The sequence below is a fragment of the Bufo bufo genome, chromosome 5 (genome assembly GCF_905171765.1).
Source record: "Bufo bufo chromosome 5, aBufBuf1.1, whole genome shotgun sequence".
Taxonomy (NCBI): Eukaryota; Metazoa; Chordata; class Amphibia; order Anura; family Bufonidae; genus Bufo; species Bufo bufo.
The window spans coordinates 368,873,369-368,895,448 of record NC_053393.1 but is presented as its reverse complement, the minus strand read 5'-3'; the positions used below and the strand labels follow the sequence as shown (position 1 = coordinate 368,895,448).

Below are 22,080 nucleotides of genomic sequence, written 5' to 3'. Positions count from 1 at the left end.
GGTACCGGCTGGTACCTCAGTACCAAACCCATGGGATTGCCTTATTAAAATGTTTGTAGAACACCGAAGTCTTGCGCGACTTTGGGTGAAACAAATGTTGTTTACACGAAGGCAATACATTTTAATACTATACATGGAGACAGCATTAAAGGGGTTATCCAACCCCTATAATGCCCCCCCCCCCAATTCTCGGGTCCCTCATATAGCTTATACTTACCCAGTCCCCAGCACCCGCGTCTCTTCTGATCCCCGCACGGCCGCCGCTGCATCTCCTATGGTGCCAAGCCTCCCTAGCATCGCGGGAGTTGCTATTTGCTGCAGTGGTGGCCGTGTTGGGATCAGAAGCCACGCGGGTGCCAGCGCAAGTATAACCTATATGAGGGGTCCGGGCATTGAGGGTGTCATTTTAGGGGTTGGATAACCCCTTTAAAACCAAAGTGCTTGAACGAATGACTTTGGATCTATGATCCGAAGCGCCGTTCGCTCAACACCAATAATAATGAAACAATTACATTATTGGGAGGAGGGCTAGAGGTTTAATAACAAGCCAAAATGACAATGGAGGGGAACTCTAAATTTTTCCTTGAACTAATGTTGATCAAACAGCTCAAATTCTGTAAAACTGCTCACCTTAATTGCAGCCACATCCTTTGCTATATACTTTTCATATTTTTGACAGTATAAAGGCCTGAATGTATTGTTACAATCTGAAACAAAACAAATTAAAATTTTAGAAGAAATCTTTTTATTGATTTTACAATTAGAGGTACAAAGAAAACAAAAACTGTAGATCTATTATCATCAGTTAAACAGTGACATGTATATAGATCCGATCTGGAAAGAGAACAAGAATATATCAGGAATAAAATAAAAGAAGTCTAGTTTTGTGCCAAAAAGCTAACTGCGACATTTACCCCTCTGCCTGTTAGCATTCACAGTGTCAGAAAGGTTGTTTAATCTCTTATACCGATGTAATCAAATGTTAAAGTGACTAAATAAAAGGAAAACAAAAATGATCAAGTGGTCACTCGTGCAAGACAGCAGCATGTATGATATGTTGTCTATTTTTAATGGAACATAATCTTTATGTTACATCCATGGAGCCCACGTTTTATCTCTGACAATTGGGTTGATTACAGTAGCAGGAAGCCTCCTCTCGTATCTACAGAAAGAGTTTAGTGCTTGTATAATCTCTCTTAGCAAGGGGAGATCTGTAGCCTTCCAGTGCCTAGTAAGTATTCGTTTCGCACATAACAGAATATGACCTATGATGTGTCTGTTTTCATGGGGAAGGTCAACAATGCCAATGATTAGGAGAGCAAGGGCAGGAGAGGGAGCAATCTGCAATCCAGAAACTTGTGAGACTAAGGCGAATGTATGTTGCCAATAAGTAGCGAGTTTTGGGCATGACCAAAGAATGTGGTATAATGAACCAGTCTTCCCACAATTTCTCCAGCAACAAGCCGTTGTGCCTGGGTATACAGTCAGGTCCATAAATATTGGGACATCGACACAATTCTAACCTTTTTGGCTCTATACACCACCACAATAGATTTGAAATGAAACAAACAAGATGTGCTTTAACTGCAGACTGTCAGCTTTAATTTGATAATTTGAGGGTATTTACATCCAAATCAGGTGAACGTGTAGGAATTATAACAGTTTGCATATGTGCCTCCCACTTGTTAGGGGACCAAAAGGTAATGGGACAGAATAATCATCATAAATCAAACTTTCACTTTTTAATACTTGGTTGCAAATCCTTTGCAGTCAATTACAGCCTGAAGTCTGGAACGCATAGACATCACCAGACGCTGGATTTCATCCCTGGTGATGCTCTGTCAGGCCTCTACTGCAACGGTCTTCAGTTCCTGCTTGTTCTTGGGGCATTTTACCTTCAGTTTTGTCTTCAGCAAGTGAAATGCACGCTCAATCGGATTCAGGTGATTGACTTGGCCATTGTATAACATTCCACTTCTTTCCCTTAAAAAACTATTTGGTTGCTTTTGCAGTATGCTTTGGGTCATTGTCCATCTGCACTGTGAAGCGCCGTCCAATGAGTTCTGAAGCATTTGGCTGAATATGAGCAAATAATATTGCCCGAAACACTTCAGAATTCATCCTGCTGCTTTTGTCAGCAGTCACATCATCAATAAATACAAGAGAACCAGTTCCATTGGCAGCCATACATGCCCACACCATGACACTACCACAACCATGATTCACTGATGAAGTGGTATGCTTATGGTCATGAGCAGTTCCTTTCCTTCTCCATACTTTTCTCTTCCCAGCACTCTGGTATAAGTTGATCTTGGTCTCATCTGTCCATAGTATGTTGTTCCAGAACTGTGAAGGTTTTTTTAGATGTCATTTGGCAAACTCTAATTAGGCCTGTCTGTTTGTGATGCTCACCAATGGTTTACATCTTGTGGTGAACCCTCTGTATTCACTCTGGTGAAGTCTTCTCTTGATTGTTGACTTTGACACACATACACCTACCTCCTGGAGAGTTTTCTTGATCTGGCCAACTGTTGTGAAGGGTGTTTTCTTCACCAGGGAAAGAATTCTTCGGTCATCCACCACAGTTTTCCGTGGTCTTCCGGGTCTTTTGGTGTTGCTGAGCTCATCGATGCGTTCCTTCTTTTTAAGAATGTTCCAAACAGTTGTTTTGGCCACACCTAATGTTTTTGCCATCTCTCTGATGGGTTTGTTTTGTTTTTTCATCCTAATGATGGCTTGTTTCACTGATAGTGACAGCTCTTTGGATCTCATCTTGAGAGTTGACAGCAACAGATTCCAAATGCAAATCGCACACCTGAAATGAACTCTGGACCTTTTATCTGCTCATTGTAATGGGGATAATGAGGGACTAACACACACCTGGCCATGGAAAGCTGAGAAGCCAATTGTCCTATTACTTTTGGTCCCGCAACAAGTGGGAGGCACATATGCAAACTGTTGTAATTCCTAAAACCGTTCACCCGATTTGGATTTAAATACCATCAAATTAAAGCTGACAGTCTGCAGTTGAAGCACATCTTGTTCGTTTCAATTCAAATCCATTGTGGTGGTGTATAGAGTCAAACATTTTAGAATTGTGTAGATGTCCCAATATTTATGGACCTGACTGTATAAGGCTTAGCCTGTGGGGGGTAACGTACCACCTAAGCAAGGTTTTCATACCAGATTCATAGTGGGTGGAACATTTAAAATGTGGATACAATGAAGTTCACTGCCTTGGCCCACTCCCCCTCCGAGAAGGATTTCTGCAGATCCTATTCCCATTTTATCATTGGAGGAGTTTTAACAAATCTAGATTTGTCACCCAGTAAATCGTATATATGATGATTGGTATGTTGTTTGAATAACAATGGATTCTGGAATATTCTAATGATATTTGGTTGAATATGTGGCAGGGAGCGAAGAATTGAGCTGAGGCAGTGGCGAACCCTCATATATGAGAGGAACTCTGAATGAGGTAAGTTGTTGACTTTTTAGATGTGCTCGAAATAAACCATTGTCGAATTTTCCATTAGCTGGGTTGCTGAAGTAATGCCCGCAGCACTCCAGGTAGAGGGTTAATATCTGCTATAAACTTTACCAAAACATAAATGGTTACATGAGGGAGTATAGGGGGGCCTGATTCTCCCCAGGAGCGGTGGATTTGTGACAACAAGAGCCTCTGGATTTCCATACTGCTAGACAAAGGTAGTCTTTCAGCGTGCCGCCAGCTAGAAAATGAGATTCGATTTAAACCCATGACTTGCCCAACGTGGGGTTCGACCACTCCCTGATGAAAGAGGCCTATGGATTGGAAATAGTCTTTAATTGAGGGAAGACCTATATCACCGGCTCTTTTCTTCCTGAACATTATAGCCTGGGTTATTCTAGGGCGACTTGAGTGCCAAATATAGGAATTAAGGAGTTTCTTTGCTTCCTTAAAAAAGGAATCTGGTACGGGAATTGGTAGAGCACGGAAAACATATCGGAGAGAAGGGGCTCATAGTTGTTCTGGTATGCCAGCGTACAAGGATACACTAGTTTAATTCCAAAATATTATAGATACAATGTCTGCCAGTCTAGAAGGAACATATTTTTTTTTAGAAAATAGAAATCTTAGGTCTGTCAGGGGAATATTTATAGGGAGGGCTTGTGATTTCAAAACTATTTATTTTATAGTAGGAAAGTAAGCCAAAGTCTGAGATAATTGAGAACGCTTGACTTAGTGATTGTCTGGGGTTAGTGACAGTAAGGATGATATCGTCCGCATATAAGGAGAAGGTGTGCGCTGTAGTGCCAATTATCACTCCCTCTATGTCTTTAGATAGGCGAATGTGTTGCGCCAGGGGTTCCAGGGCGAAAATGAATATTAAGGGGGATAAAGGACATCCTTGACAGGATCGGTTGGCGACATGAAAGCTGTTAGATAGTACCCCATTGACAAATACTTTAGCAATAGGGTCAGAGTATAAGCCTTGAATTGCATTAATTATGGGGCCATTAAAGCCCATTGTTTCAAGAACAGAAAAGGCATATGACCAGTGGAGGCGGTCGAAAGCCTTCTCAGCATCTAAGGTGACCACTACTAGGGGAAGTTTTTAAATTTCTGCCACATTGAAAAGGTTAAATCGTCTCCTCGTGTTATTTGACGCTTGTCTGCCGTTAACAAACCCCGATTGATCATCTTTCACTAGATGAGGAAGGATTGAGAACAATCTAGAAGCTAATAATTTGATGAATATCTTAATGTCTGAGTTAAGGAGGGAGATAGGCCTAAAGTTTTGTGGAGAATCTGAAGGTTTACCTGGTTTGGGTAAGGTGACAATCAATGCCAATTACATGACTGATGGGAAAGGTGTTCCTGACATAGTCCTTTGAAACATAGTTTTTTGTTTGTTTATTGACATTTTATTTTTTTTTATAGTCATTTTATTTTTTGCAATACAAAAAGAACATGCATGTAATAACTACATATAAAATTAATACATCTATTGCAGAATTGTATATCACAAAATCTACATCACAGTTTATAATTTTCATCCCACCCCAAAAAAAATAAATAAATGGGGGAACTCTCTCATCTCTCCCTATCCTCTCCCCTCACACCCCAATCCAATTTCCATCTTGATACATTTTTTAACCATTCTGCCCACATACTCTCGAACCTCCACCCTTTAGCATTTATATATAGTTATATGTAGTCTCTTGCAAACCAACGAGCATTTGACCAGGCTGGACCACATATTTATTGTTGGTACTGTTTTCTCTGTCCATTTTCTTACAATACATCTCCTAGCCTGAAATAAAATTTTAGTTATTAAAAATTTCCCAGAATCCCCTATCCTCTACCAAAACCAGTACACATGCCCTAAAAGTTCGAGGGATGTCTACTTTATGAAGTATCTTAATATAGCTAAGTACTAAGTTCCAGAAATTTTGGAGAGATTGGTACTCCCACAGTAAGTGCACATCTTCAACTCCAATTTCGCCACATTTTAGACATCTAAATACCTTATTCTTATAATATTTCAGAAGTTTGGCAGGGCAGTAGTATAGACGATGTACCAAAAATAATTGGATAAGCCTATGTGCTGGGTTCTGGGAGGTCTTGATTATCACTTGAAATATTTTACACCACCCTTCAGAATTTATCTGTTCCACTCTCCCATCCCATTTTCCCATATTAATCTCCACACCTTGTTTTTCCCTCATTTTTTTGGACAAGATATTATACATATTTGATATTCTTCTACTACCGTTAATCATTTTTGAAATTACCTCGACTGTTGAAGGGCGTGAGGTAGCTATTCTTTTCCCTAACAAAGATTGTTTAAGAGCCGTTCTAAGTTGAGAATAATGGAACCAATCTTTATCTACAAGACCATTTTTGCATTTAAAAGGGCTTCTGTCACCCCACTAAACTGTTTTTTATTTTTTTTGGTTACTTATAATCCCTATACTGCGATTTATGCATACATACTGTAATTAATCATTTTGGTTCAGCAGATTCTGTTAAAAACGTACTTTTAAAATATGCAAATTACCTTGCTACCAGCAAGTAGGGCGGCTACTTGCTGGTAGCAGCCGCATCCTCCTATCCTAAAGACGCCCCCTCCGCATGTTGATTGACAGGGCCAGCGGACGGGATCGTCCTCTGGCTGGTCGTGTCTGCTATCAAGATCTCGCGCCTGCGCCGTAACGGTATTCAGTCGGCGCAGGCGCACCGAGAGGCGGACGCTCGCTCGGCCGCTCCATCCTCAATGCGCCTGCGCCGATGACGTCACATCTACACCCGGCGCAGGCGCATTGAGGAAGGAGCGGCCGAGCGAGCGTCCTCCTCTCAGTGCGCCTGCGCCGACTGAAGACAGGTACGGCGCAGGCGCCAGATTTTGAATGCAAACAGGGCCAGCAGAGAAAGATCCCGTTTGCTGGCCCTGTCAATCAACATGCGGAGGGGGCGTCTTTAGGATAGGAGGATGCGGCTGCTACCAGCAAGTAGCCGCCCTACTTGCTGGTAGCAAGGTAATTTGCATATTTTAAAAGTACGTTTTTAACAGAATCTGCAGAACCAAAATGATTAATTACAGTATGTATGCATGAATCGCAGTATAGGGATTATAAAGTAAAAAAAAAAAAAAAAAAGTTTAGTGGGGTGACAGAAGCCCTTTAAGGTCTTCAAACCCCATTATTTCTCAATTTCCACCTATTTGGCCAAGAGTGCTGATTCCAAGCATCTGCCAGAACCTCTCATTAATAACTAATAGTTATCTTAAATAATAGTTTCCCCAAAGCAACGTGTAGTCGTAGTAATCTATCTTTTCCCATAGTTGTCTAATAGTTTGCCATGTCTTATACATGAGTTTCATAGTAGGGGACTTATTAAACTGGGGATGCAGGTGTATACCAGCTTCTAGTATCTGGCATATTCGAGTAGAGGTAAAATTTTTATATAGGCAGCTTAAAACTGAATTATAAAGTTTTGATTTACTCCAGGCCAAACAATTTTTAACCTGTCCTGCCAAAGCATATGCTTGTAAATCAGGAATTGCCAGGCCACCTTCTCCCACCGGCTTTTGAAACATAGTTAGTATGTGTGGGGCCAGGGAAGTGTACAATTGCTTATAGGGAGGGGAAAGTATTCATTTCTTCAGTTCTATTTCTGTAATTGGGGCATTTAAAGAGTCTAATTGTGCAGTTGATAGTCGTGGGAGTTGAGCTTTGGTCCGGAAGTCTTGGACCAAGGATTTATAATCTTCAGGTAGTGAGGAACTGTCTTTAAGATTGTATAGATCTTTGTAATACAGTCGGAATTGCTCTGCGATATCCCTAAGCTTAATGATTTTGGTTTTAGAGGATGGGTGAAGTAGAAAAGGAATTTTGGATTTCACTTGTTGTTGTTTAAGTCTACGAGCTAACAATTTGCCTGCTTTGTTTCCTTGAGCATAGAATATGGCTTTCAAAGAAAGAAGTGACTTATGAAAATCTCTGCCGAGAATATTCATTCATTTATCCCTTTCAATGCGAACTTTATCAGTTATTTCTGCAGAAGGTTGTTTTTTTATTAATATTTTCTAGTTGTGAGATTTTCCCTAAAGTCAGTGTGATATCTTTTTCCCTTTTCTTTGCGATTCATTTTAATGAGAATACCTCTAACAAAGGCCTTGTGGGCCTGCCATACTACGAGAGGATCTGAAACTGAACCCTCATTTAGTTGGAAATATTCCTGTATGGTTTGATGTATTTCAGTTTCATATTTGGAGTGTGAAAATAGAAAGGTGTTGTTCCGCCAGATTGGAGCAGGGAGTGATTGATGTTTCTCTGCCAGGTGTAATGTTATAGGGGCGTGGTCAGACCATTGGATCAGACCGATAGAAGAGTATATTGTGTGAAACAGGGCTGTGCTGTCTACTAAAAACATGTCTATTCGAGAATAGGATGAGTGTACAGGGGAGAAAAAGGTATAATCTCTATCTTGATTGTGCCGTGCCAGCCAGACGTCTACTAGGCCTTCGGAGTGGATAAATGCTGCTAAGGCTGATAGGGAGCGCCTGTATGGGTTGGTCGAGTCAAGAGAAGGATCAGTAATGGAGTTGAAGTCTCCGCATAATATTAGCTTACCCTGTTTTACCTTATGAACTTGTCTCATCACCTTGTGTAGAAAGGATATTTTGCGTTCATTGGGAGCGTATACATTCACTAGCGTGTAAATAACGTTGTTCACTCTGCATACCAGAACTATGTATCTGCCTCTCTGATCTGTGATCTGAGAGATGGGAGAGAATGAAACTGTATTTTTAACGGCTATGAACACCCCTTTAGATTTTTTCACATTGTGGGAATGAATAATAACTGGAAATAGACGGTGTCTAACATTGCAGGAATCTGTCTGCAAAAGATGGGGTTCTTGTACACAGGGTATATCTGCACCAGCAAGACACTGCCTCCCTCCATAAATAAGATCTTTTCTGTGGGCAGTTGAGCTTCTTGGTGTTAAGAGAAAGAATTTTCAGTCCCATGGTTTTGGATGAAAACGCTGAATAAGACTACTGCTATGCTTGAGACGAACCCAAATGTGACCATGCATGTAAACGGGGTCATAACAACAGGAAATAGTGACCAAACATAATAAAAAAGCTAAGTAGAAATAAAAGTCCAAAAGTAGGAGGTATGCCTCTAATGGCTGGTGGGGGCGATAGTCCCATGTTGAGGCCAAAAGCTAGAATTGCTTTAGAAAATAACAAGGAAAGTCACAGCGGAGATTTGCACCTTTAAGGAACCTGAGAAAGTTGTTGCAACTAGCAAACATAAATGGCCCCCATCTCTGCCACCTGTAGAAGGACAGGTAAAAGACAAATTGGACACCCTTGTCGGGTGGGAAGAACAATACTAAAATCCGAGAAATACTTAACATTCTTCAGGTAAAACATAATGCCGATCAAAGGATATATAATAATCGCTTGACAGAGCTAGTGCTTTCTGTCTGATTGTAGAGGAACTTCAAATATTCCAGCTTTAATTGCAGAATTTCACTCCTCATGTTGTGCTGAAGAAAAGATCACCTCTGGTTTTGTCTTGGGAAGTTGGGAAACAGAGATTTTCCCGGTTCAAGCTCGGAGATACGGATCTGCCATTCCTGTAGCAGTGCTTTTCCTTCCTCAAAAGTGCATACCAAGTGGGTGTTACCATCTTGGGAAACGAGAAGTTTTAATGGAATCCCCATTTATATACTACATGTTCTTGCGTAGAGATAATGTAATAGGCAGTAGATCATGGCGTTGTCACAGGGTAGCCGCAGAGAGGTCCGTATAGAGGCGAACAGAGTTGTATGGTGCAGGGAGTGAGACAGCTTTTCTGGCTGCTGACATCACTGCCTCTTTAGTGGGGTAAAAATGAATGCGAGCTAATGCATCTCTCTGGATTTCTGGGCCCATGTATTTCGGTTTAGGGACCGACCCGGTGAGCCCCATCAATGATCAATTCTTGATAGCTGAGTAATGAGAGGTAAGAACATCTTTTGTATATAGCGGGTAACTTTAGAGCTGGAAATCGTTTCAGGGATTCCGCGGAACTTTATATAATTTCTGCGTGAGCGGTCTTCCATGTCTGCCATTTTCATAGGTTCCACTTTGCCGGCCATGTCATTATGAGCATCTATAACTGCGTTTTGAGAAGTGGCAAAATCTTTCATTTTAGACTTCAAATTTGACATTCTGTTGTTCACCTCCTGTACTTTAGTGGCTAGAGGGGCTATAAGGGTTGCTAGGTCCTGATGCATGGAGGATTTCAGGGCGATCAGCATTTATTTTAGTGCATCCTCTGACACGGGTCTCTCAGAGACCTAATAGGCCATCAAGGAGTCTTCATTAGAGGCCACATCATTAGGAGGTAAAGAAATAGAACCAACCTGTGCTTCAGGGGAGTAGTCTATACGCTATTCGTAGTCCTTTTCTGTGGACCGTTTGTAGGAGAAGCGCCATCTGCGTCCAGGCCATCTTGAGAGGGCCTGCAGCTAGCGCTTGCTTCTCTTACTTCTTCCGGAGTAAGTGGTAAAGCTGGGGAGTTTGGAGGAGAGGAATAGAAGACCTCTGGAGGAGGTGATGGGGAACCAAGTCTGGGTGTTTGCGCCGGTGTTAGTTCGTGCACTGGAGAGGAGGATGCTGCTTTGTCCAAGCTCCGGGCGCCATCTTCTTCCCTTCTCAAAATATTTCCCCAGATTTCCACTATTCAGTCTGGGAAGTTGTCTCTTGGGCTTCCCCATGGCTCTGGGGATCCAGACAGGTGTCCACTGGTCGAAAATTGGTGGCTGTGGTGCAGAAGCCAAGCCAAGCCCCCACAAATTAAAATTTTAAAAAGATTCAGGCTACTTTACACTTTGCCAATATACATAGAGGAGGCTTTTTTTCTTTTGTAGTTCAGGGAATCGAGCGAGTCACGGCCCCAATCAGAGGGGGTGACCAAAGGAAAAAACTGCTCAGCCAGGAGACCTTTTGGATGTTTTGGCTGGGAAGCTGTACTCCGAATGGCCTCAATAAGGCCTCTTTCACACGATCGTGACGGATTGGCTCCAGATGCGTTCAGGGTGCATTCAGTGAAACGCACACCATTTTGCAAGCAAGTTCAGTTAGTTTTGTCTGCTATTGCGTTCAGTTGTTCAGATTTTTTCAGTGCGGGTGCAATGCGTTTTTCACGCGCGTGAAACAACATCTCTTAGCAACCATCAGTGAAAAACGCATTGCATCCGCACTTGCTTCCGGATGCAATGTGTTTTTCACTGAAGCCCCATTCACTTCTATCCAGCCAGGGCTGTGTGAAAATTGCAGAATGTAGAACATGCTGCTTTTTCACGCAACGCAGAACTGATGCGTGAAAAAAACGCTCATGTACACAGACCCATTGAAATGAATCGGTCAGAATTCAGTGCGGGTGCTATGCATTCATGTCACGCATTGCACCCACGTGGAAAACTCGCTCATGTGAAAGGGGCCTAAGAAACAAAATCTTATTCTGCAACATAATTAAATGTGATGTTACATGTTTTTGGTTTCTTTTCCTGTTTTCCTGGATTTTTTTTGCCACTTTTTATGCACATCTTGTGTACCCACTCACCCCTGGTGCAATTAATTAACAAAGGGGGGTGGATATATAAGGTTTTTTAGTATGATATACTGTATATCATACGCACCTGCCCATAAGACGCACCTAGGCTTTAGAGGGTGAAAATAGGGGGGGAAAATATTTTTAACAAAAGGTATAGTGAATGTGGCTGATTTCCGGTGGTTGTTCCTGCCAGACGCTAATGTGAAAGTAGCCTATTCTGCTGCTGACAGATTGTTATTGGGGGAGGGGAGCTGCTGCTGACACACTTATTGTGGAAAGGGGGAGGCTATCCTTCAACACTTTAATAAGGGGGTCACTTTATTAGGGGGGGGTCACTTTATTAGGTGTACCTAATAGATGTATAGATGACACAGCTCTTCGGGCATAACAGGAGCAGGGACATGTGAAGACCGAGAGGCGGAGAAGGCATTTGTGACAGGGAAGCCTGCTCCACCCCTCCTCTGCCTGCTCACATGCTCCCATCAACCTCTCTCAGTGCATCTTCCGGCCAACCGGTTCATATCACCCAACACCTGCTGCGGCTGGCCGGTCCATAACACTGAGCACCCGCAGAGGCAGCTGGCCCCTGCATCCCACCAATTGCAGCGGCGGCCGGTCCCTGCCTCCCTCACCATCTGCAGCGACGGCCGGTCCCTGCATCCCCCACCATCTGCAGCGACGGCCGGTCCCTGCATCCCCCACCATTTGCAAAGGCAGCCAGTCCCTGTCTCCCCCACCATCTGCAGTGGTGTCTGGCGACTTCCTCCCAGCAGGTAGTATAATATGTTCGGCGGCAAGCCACAGAATTTTTTTTCCCGTATTCATCTCATAAGACGCATTTTGGGGGGGGGGGGGTGCATCTTATGGGGTGGAAAATACGGTAGCTTATGTCATGAATAAGGATCGTGTCTTGGTATCTGAAACACGTAGAATATAACGCAATCCTGTCTGTATGGTGTCATAATTGGATTTTATGATTTTTTTGAAGAATGAAGAATACAATGCTTTTTATTGGAAGCTGGACTTCTCCTTCATTGTTGGATTTAAACTGCACCTGATCCGGGTTTTTTTAGTCTGGTCTTCCACTAAGCGGGACACAGGTGAGCGCAGCTATTCCCTTCTACTTAGAGCAGTTTGATTGCATAGAAAACGCTGTAAAAACAAAACCTATCAAATCCGAATAATTGTATCAAACTCTAGGATTCCTATGAAATTTTCAAGATTCCTCACATTTATTATTTATTGTTTTATATTCTTATATTGATATTTTAATCTTGAAAATTTGTTTAATAATATTTTATTATAAAAAGTCATTTTATAAGTGTTAGCAATCAGATATCAAGTTTATATTTCACACAATGATATATCACACCAATTGGGACATCTGGGCCAAAAAACGCATGTGTCCCCAAAAAAACTCATAAAAAACGCATAGAAACTGCAAGAGAAAAAAAAAAATTTAAAAATTAAAAATAAAGGCTGTATAGAATTATCCCCTGATTATGTGGGAGGATTCCCTGGCCAACTGGGAGTAGCATGAACAACAGGTGTCCGAGATTTGGGAAGCAATTAAAGGAATGGATAAAAATGGAGGCAGAGCAGGCAGACACTTGACCACTGAGGAAGGGAGAGTGAATCTACCCGTAACGCGTATGGTGAAACAAGTGATGTACCTGCATTGAAAAGCCTCCGATAATACTGTATGGCCATACAGAAGAAAATTTCTACAGTAAAGGATTAACTATTCTTATCGTCGAAAGCTGCACCAAAGGAAATTGCGGAACAGAGTGGCAACTCCCGCGATCTTTGGAACTCCCGCAAAATTTAAACCAGCTTGCTGTATGGAGCGACTGAATAAGCCGACAAATATTTAAAGCTCCATTGAAGCAATAGGGAGACAGCAGACGCTAGACGGTAAGCCAAATATCGATTTAAAGTTTTCTTCAATTCAAAGCTCATATCGACCTTAAAAGGATATGCTATAAGAGACTTTTCACATTATCAGGATTCCTGTGGACACTTTATGAACATATTGCGCTCCCAGTGAATACACCTACAACATTTTCTGTGACATTCAGTTTCCCAAATTGGGATAGAGCTCTAGAAGATAATACCCCCTCTTTCCCAAATAACAGCATATACTTGAAGTTTTTTGGTGTGATATATATTATTGAATTTATCGACACTATTGAGTGGTATCGAATATTTCAACATTGAATTTTCTACCATTCAATTTATCGAATATTTCTATTGAATATATTTTTATTGAATATAGTATCGATCATATCTACCACAATATATGTGACTGTAATGTTGTATATTATTGCTACATTGTTCTTATAAATTTTATTACTTGTATTTTATGGGGATTTAATAAATATTTTCTGCATATGTCAATCTGGTTGCCAAGTGTATGAGTGCTCTCTCATTTTCCTATTACTACATTTGCCTTTTAAGAGAGGGTGGGGTGATTCCCTCTATATGAGCTTGCAGCACCATACCTTAACTACTTGCTAGTGAGCCACCACAACCTACCACTATTTTTTGTGGCAGAATGATGTTTTTTTTAAAAATAATTTTGTTCCTGCTTTCCACTACATCGTATGCCATAGTAAATGGTGCCACTAGAAAGTGCAACTTGTCCCGCAGAACACAAGCCCTCAAGCTATATGATTGGAGAAATGAAAAAGTTATGGTTTTGGGAAGGCTGACAGTAAAAAACAAAAATGAAAAACTGGAAAATTTCCAGGTCATTAACCCCTTAATGCATAAATGCTGTATATGTACAGCACTATGCGCTTGCATTTGTATTGTATTGCGTGGGGTGCTGCTCTGAGCCTGAACTATGTACGAAGCACAGTTCAGCATGGACAGAGTAAAAATCCTATTCATTGTCCTCCTCCCATACCCTGCATAGGTTAGATTTTGTTATGCTGTGAATGGAGAATTGTCTGACCAGATAAGGGGTGCTGGATACGGATATTTAACCAATCTTTCGAGATACCCCCACCACGCTGCTGAATTTCATTTTTATTTTTTATTTTTTTCCTTTCCTTTATTTTACTGGGACCAAGGTTGTTATTATTACCATTTTTGTCTCCGTTTTTGTGTTCATGCTTTTGTGATGCTCTCAATGGACTGCATATTGACTTATTGTCTTCTTGGTCACCCACTGCTTAGGGCTCACTTGCTAGTGCAGTACAGCAATTTGTATTATTTGTCTGATATACCTTCTCAAAAGAATGTTTGAAACTAAAATGCATCTTGTCATGTAAACAATGGCTATGTGAACAGAAGTATAAAAAAAAAAAAAAGTTATGGTTATTGGAATGTGGGGGTTAAAGAGTTAAATTCTTTATTATGTGAAAAAAAAAATTAAAAAGAAAAAGGTACACATCATTGGTATCATTGCACCCATAATGAATTATAAAAAGCACTCCTAAAATGTGGATTAGAGGGGTTTTCCGAGACTTAAATACTGATGACTTATCCTCTGGATAGCCTTCTCAAAGCTTTTCTTAGGCTAATGACGACATGTTCATTGGTCACGTGGCCTAGGCGCAGCTTAGCTCCATAGAAGTTTATGAGGCTGAGCTGCGATACCAAGAACAGCTGCTATACAAATGTACAGTGCTGCGCTTGGTGAGCCGAGAGAAGGCCACAGCGCTCACAGGAGCTCTGGTACCTGCTCAAACAGCTGAACGATGGGCATGCTGGGTGTCGAACCCCCACTGATCAGTTTTTAAATCTCGGAAAACCCTTTTAATAAGTGATCAAAAAGTCATGAAATTGTATAAAAGAAAAAATCTAGGCGGATAGATCTGTTAGGCCTCACCTCGAAAAGTTGGCCTTTCTTCTGGCTCTTCTTTCCAGCACTGCTGCATGAGATCCGATGCTTCTTTTAGGCCACATTGCAGACTCTCCTGTAAATCAGGTCTCTCCCCGCTAGTTACACAAAGTGATAACTGCTGGCTATTAATTGCATCTACAAAACAAGATAAAAATGAAAGCATTTACATTATTACGTTTGGGTTATCGTAAATTCAAGCACTACTGTAACATTGCCTTTCATGTGTTTTATTAGAACAAGTCTCACAAAATATTGTAATCATTTTAGACTACTGTTCAAATGTAGTCAAGAGCTTCTCATATGGCATGGTGACATGTGTGAAGAGCACAATGGCCAATTTCGGACCTCCAGTGATTTCCAGGAAAATGGCTGAAAATCAAACAAAATACAATGTGCAGTAATATGGTGAAGATAAATCTATTCTTCTGCAATTCAGACTAGAACTACAAAATAACAATCGCATGGAAAAGACTAGTGTACTTCTGCCACTCCTCATTGCATTCAATACCTTCCCACATGTACTATCCTCGCAAGACCTTCTTCTCTACTCCTTACATCATTGTTTCAAAGACCTCTTCTGTGTATCCCTCATACTGTAGAACTTGCTACTCCATCACTGCAGACTGTTTCCCACCATCACAACCTTCAAAAGCAACTTTTCACCCATCTTTTCAGAAAAGCCTCCAACCTGCAATAACCCTGTCTCCACTATACAACCATATCAGCAGCTTCTCCCCTCATCCACTATCCCTTGTAGACTGCAAGCTCTCATGGACAATGATGGCAGTGGCTTATTTTCTGCAGGAACAAAAGGAATGGGCACTGAAATTCAACTTGCCCAATCCTTCATCACCTTAACACCATCTTTCTGGGGACAGTCAGGTGGCCTCCATAAATATTACAAAGTCAACCGTCCTCCACTAAAAACTGGTGGGTTCAGCGGATACTGCTGCTAATATAATTTGAATTGGGGCCTTTATGTGGTAATAACTTTGGAATGCTTCTACTTAAAAGGATTCTGTCACCTCTTTGTACCCTAATAGAGATGTGGACATGCACGGCTAGATCGCCGCTAGCATGTCCGCCCCCTGTGAAGGAGCCCAGCACCGCTTGTATCCAGGAATCTCCTCCTTGCTCACGAGGTCAGATCGTCGTAATCTCGCGATGCGTGAGCTCGTGCATGCGCAGTGCAGGCATAGTGTTCCTTCCCTGTGCTGGCATCAGCCTCAGGGAAGGAACTGAGCTCGCGCACCGCAGGATTACGGCGATCTGACTTCGTGAGCAAGGAGGAGATCCCTGGATACAGGCGGTGCTGGGCTCCTTCACAGGGGGGTATGGCTGGGCTCCAGAACAGTTAGTGCAGCCCCTTGGGCTCCTTACTAGGCTGATTTACATATATATATAAAATCTTTTTTTACACTTAATAAAACCACTCAGAGATATGGGACAGGTATATTGCGGACATGCTAGCGGCGATCTTGCCGTGCATGTCCGCATCACTATAGGGTAAAAAGAGGTGACAGAATCCCTTTAATGAAATCAGAGATGGTTTTTTCATGACACATTGTACTTCATGTTGTAAATTTGGGTAGATACGTTTTACCTTTTTACCTTTATTTAAAAAAAAATAAAAAAAAAAATCTAAAATTCACAGAAAATTTTAAAACCTATTAAAATGTACCATATGTCAAACTAATAAGACCACGCTGTGATGCACCTTCAATACCACGTGGCACTCTGCTGTATGCACGGCCGCCTCGCACCCACGACACAACTGCCTGTGTGGTGATACCCTTAGGACCTTAGAAGCAATTTTTCAAGAAAATTTCCAATACTGACTTTAAGGACCAATTCAGTTCTTAAGAGACTTTGAGGAGCTTACAGAACAGAAACCACCCATAAATGATCTCTCATTTTAGAAACTACAACCCTCAAATTATTCAAAACCGATTTTACTTAACTTCATTAACCCTTTAGGTGTTCCATAAAATTTAAAGCAAAATGAAGGTGAAAAAGGTTTACCGGGAGTTTTATACTGTTGACCTAGGGGTGGGCGATATAAACGATATATGATAAGATCGCCATCAATTCGGCCGACGATATAGATTTTAGTTATATCGCGATAGGTGACCACAGAGCAGAAGTGAATTGAAGAAGCTTCTCACTCACCGCTCCGTGGCCTCCCGACTCTGCACCCCGCTTAAGGGCCTTGCGTTCACACATCGTCAGCGCTCTGGCTGACGCTGTTTTTGACGTCAGGTTCCTCCCAGTGCATGCTGGGAAGAAGACGCGGCCCGTCTCCTGCGGACTTCATTAGCCAGCCGTGCAGGAAAGGTAAGTAGCAGGGGCCCGAATCTACCGGGGGTGGGTGGCTATGGCATGGGGCTGATGGCGCTGGCTGGGGGACATGATGATGGTGGCAATGGCATGGGGCTGATGGCGTTTTGTAATTTGTATACATACAGAAGAAAATAATATATTGTGAATCGTGATATATCGTTATATCGCACGTGCTTCAAATTATATCGTGATATAGATTTTAGGCCATATCGTCCAGCCCTATGTTGACCTATCCTCTGGATAAGTTATCAGTATCTGATAGGTGGGGGTCCGACAGCCCAGACCCCAGCCGATCAGCTGTTTGAGAAGGCAGTGATAGAGATGTGTGAATTTTATTCTATATTTTGTATCTCTAGGACTGTAACTAGTTAACTTTTCTTAAGTCGTCGCAAACGACTACTTCTCATCACAAGCGCCTCCCTTTTCCTTCCACACTGGAGAGAGAGAAGGGGGGGGGGGGCAAAGAGCTGTGCTGTGGGCAGTGTTTGTCTTCTCCTCTTTGTACAGATGCTTCAAGAAAGATGTATGCACTGTGGAAGAATGCTTAAGCCAATCACTTAGCTGGATACATACACACATTATTCACCGCCTATAGAAAAGCACCTCCTTGAAGTGTTACATATGACGTATGTAGTATTGAGGTTAGGAAGACCACCATTACAACGTGGCAGGGACCCATAGATGTTTACATTCCAATGTTTATGACCTAGTGCATACTGCGCAGAAGCCAAGTGTTATCTTATCTCCTTTTCCTTCTTAAGCCAATGAAATTATGGCATGTGTCTCAGGAAGAACCGCCTCCCTGAAGCTGAATAACTGTTTTACTTATTGTAATAAACGTAGAGATTACTTTGACCAGCTATGTGTCAGCATCTAGTGTCTCAGCCACGTGTGGATATTAACCCCTTGGGGGTACCTTGATTTGGAGCACCAGGGAAGAACTTGGAGGTCTGCTTAAGACCAGCTTTAACAGCAGTGGTGCTCTCAGTAGCGCTGAGGCATTCTCAGAGTTTTCCTAGTGAAATGGGATAGGCTGCGATACAAAGCACAGCCGCTATACAATGTACGTCTCTGTGCTTGGTTTGCTGTGAGAAGGCGACGTTGCTGTTGCGAGTGCCAGAGCCTTCTCAAACAGCTGATCTCGGGGGTCATGGGTGTCAGATTTTGCTAGAATAGTTTTTGGGCACCATGTCTCATTTAAAGAGACCCTGAGGTATCCCTACAGTGAAAATCCCCAAAAATCTACTCAATTTTAGAAACTACACCCCTCACGGAATTTATTAAGGGATGTAGGCATTTTGACCCCATAAACCGCAAGCGGTTTCCAGAATTTAGAAACACTTTGCAGTGAAAATGAAAAATTTCTTCCAGTAAAATGTTTTCGCCCTAAATTTTTCAGGGGCAACAGGATTTACAGGAGAAAAAGCACACCACAGATTGTTACCAGTTTTTACCCCCCTGAATAAAGCAACACCACATATGTGGTCATACACTACTGCATGGGCACATGGCAGGGCTCACAGCGTGCCATTTGGCTTTTAGGGGGCAGATTGGTTCTTGGGCACCATGTCACAATTGCAGAGCCCCTGAGGTACCAGTACAGTGTTAAGTTACTGACAACTGTAGAGGCTCTCTGGTGCCTAAGGCTACTTTCACACTGGCGTTTTGGCTTTCCGTTTGTGAGATCCGTTCAGGGCTCTCACAAGCGGTCCAAAACGGATCAGTTTTGCCCTAATGCATTCTGAATGGAAAAGGATCCGCTCAGAATGCATCAGTTTGCCTCTGTTCAGTCTCCATTCCGCTTTGAAGGCGGACGCAGCGTTTTGGTGTCCGTCTGACGAAACTGAGCTAAACGGTTCCGTTCTGACACACAATGTAAGTCGATGGGGATGGATTCATTTTCTATGACACAATCTGACAATAGAAAACGGATCCGTCTCCTATTGACTTTCAATGGTGTTCAAGACGGATCAGTCTTGGCTATGTTAAAGAGTATACAAACGGATCCATTCTGAACGGATGCAGACTGTTGTATTATCTGAACGAATTTGTCTGTGCAGATCCATGACGGATCCGCACCAAACGCGAGTGTGAAAGTAGCCTAATACGTTGTGCCCAGCATGCGCCAATGTGAAAGTTAGCATTATTATTATTATTATTATTATTATTATTATTAGAGGTGGGACGACGAATCCGTCAAATATATGAATACCTCGAATCTTCTTGGATTCGTGGACTCGAATCCCGACCTCTTTTACTAAATTCGAATCCAACTAATCCATAACAGCGGGGACCGCTGCAGTCCCTGTATTCTAATGCACCGGCCTCGCTCACTGTAGTATAATCTTATGATCTAACCTGCATTGTTAAGATATAATAATCCATCTGTATTTCTCACATTACAACATTAAGTTCCGTAGCAGGGAGGAGGGAGGCCGGGCGGTCGGCGCGTCACTCACTACGTCACGTGCCTGTGCCGCCCACTTTATGAATGAAGCAGGCGGCACGGGCGCGTGACGTAGTGAGTGACGCGCCGCCAGCCGGTCCTGCCTCCTCCCTCCTCTGCTACGGAACTTCATGTTGTAATGTAAGTAATACAGATGGATTATTATATCTTAACAATGCAGGTTAGATCATAAGATTATACTACAGTGAGCAGGGCCGGTGCATTTGAATACAGGGACTGCACCGGTCCCTGCTGTCATTCCTAATCCAGATGCCGGCCCCCAGCCCCTGTATTGGGGGTCATTCACACTGCATAAGATGCTATATATGTGTCATCCACAGATCCCCCCCCCCCATAACAGTGCCATCCACAGATTCCCCCCCTCCCCAATAAGTGTTAGGATCACTTTGCTTCTTACACCGTTCACACAATTCTTATGTACAGGATTCGTAGATTCGAAAGAGTCGAGATTATTTTCGGATTTGGATTCGAAAAAAATTGTATTCGTCCCACCTCTAATTATTATACTTTGCTTCCCGGTCTGAGAAACACCCCACATGTGCCCACGAGCACCAAGTTTATTTGAGGCCCTGTTGTGGTAATTTACACTTGTGCTATCAACTTCAGAGGATCTGGGTTGACTCAATTTTGGAAACTATGCCCCTCAAGGTATTTATTTTACGGGTATAGTGAGCATTTTGACGCCGCAGGTGTTTTTCAAACATTAATGCACAGCAGATGTTGCAAAATATAAAATGGAAATTCTTTCCAGATATGTTGTTACAGTGCCCAATATGATCTGTCCGTTGTGTGCCAGTGTGAAAAATAAACCCTCTTATTATCATGCCGTACTTCCTGGTTTTATACACACCCTACATGGGGCCCAAATCATTCACATATGAGAGGGTTTAGGAGTAAAGAAGCACCATGCACATTTTGAGACCCAATGTGGTTGTATACACAGCTTGTGATAAACTGTAGAGGCTCTGGGGTGAAATAATAAATGGAATCCCCAAGTAGTGACCCTATTTTAGAAATTACAACCCTTAAGGTATTTAATAAAGGGGTAAAGTGAGCATTTGGATGCCACAGGTGTTTTGCTGAAGGTAATATGCAGCTGAATGAGCAAAATGAAAATTGCAGTTTTTCAACAGACATGGCAATTAAGTCCCCAATATTTTCTAACCAGTGTGTGCCACCACACCCCTTAAATTGTGTGGTGGGCACTGAACTGCCATAAAAGTGGATGTAAATTGCTTTTGGGTACTCTGCAGGGTTCAGAAGGCACAATGGCACTCACAGGAGGGTGTCCCTGCCCTCAGGACAGGAAACAACGCAGATCTATGTAACTTAAAAGGCCTCCTCCCCCTACTTATTCAGTCGTTGTTTCCTGTCTTCGGGTATGCATGGAAGCCTCTTCTGGAGTGCTAGGAATGATTTCTTTTCGACCGGCCTTGATTCCTTTCCCCACATTGTGGGAGGGCTGGAGCAGGGAACTGGAACCCCGGGGACGCACCGCCTCCCTTATCCGTTCCTAGGAGTAAGCCCTGCGTGCAGGCTTCCCCAGGCTCGCGATGCTCCCAGATAAGAGGAAATCGCGCGGGATCTGATGTTGTGACTAGAGATGAGCGAATATTTTAAAAATTCTATTCACTGGTTCGCCAAATTATTGGGGAAATTTGGTTCCATCCGAATATATTTGCGGTGAATTGCGTTAAAAAACAGCTATTTCCTGGCTGCTGAGAGCCATTATAGTGGTGTAGAACACTGTGCCTTGTAGAAACACGCATAGGGAGTCCTCTTTGGTAGTGAAATAATACTGTGAATCTGTATGACATGCAGATGACAGGCGTCACTTTTAGAATCACTGCACACATCACTTATTTGGGCAGTCACAGGGCCAAAACTGACCAAATAACTCAAGTATGAACTCAGCCTTACAGGACGATGTTAGCGCCAAGAAGGAGGGCACTCCTTTTACACCGTTGCCCGCTGATTCCACATAGATGTCAACAGAACCTGTTCTATTAAACGCTTATACAAGTAGAGCCCCCAACAGAGTGGAGAGGGGGTCAGCAATTAACTGATTAAATTTGCCCTTCCTCTGATCCGTCAGAACAATAACCCACAAAAAACAGATCCTGTGTGGAGCATATGCCTTCACTCGGTCAGCATTTGCTCAATAATCCATCAGTATTGCTAATGCCCAAAAAAAAACAGGAGTGGATCTAAAACAGAGATGACACGTGAATGGAATATTTGCATGTCTTCTGTGTTTTGTACCCACTCCTGCTTTTGGCTGCCAAATCACAAGCCAATTCAGATGGGACCATAAAGGCCTTACAGC

General features: G+C 42.5%; 1 protein-coding gene across 4 annotated transcripts in view; it reads right to left on the bottom strand.

Moving 5' to 3' along the window:
- RIPK1 (receptor interacting serine/threonine kinase 1) overlaps window positions 1–22,080 on the bottom strand; it is a 165,258-nt gene that overhangs the window by 68,995 nt on the left and 74,183 nt on the right. For all 4 annotated transcript variants that reach the window (XM_040431969.1, XM_040431971.1, XM_040431970.1 and 1 more), the window contains exons 6-7: window positions 14,933–15,082; window positions 631–707 (exon numbers count right to left, since the gene is read on the bottom strand). In XM_040431969.1, the coding sequence (XP_040287903.1) occupies window positions 631–707; window positions 14,933–15,082 (227 nt within the window). The remainder of the gene's footprint in view (window positions 1–630; window positions 708–14,932; window positions 15,083–22,080) is intronic.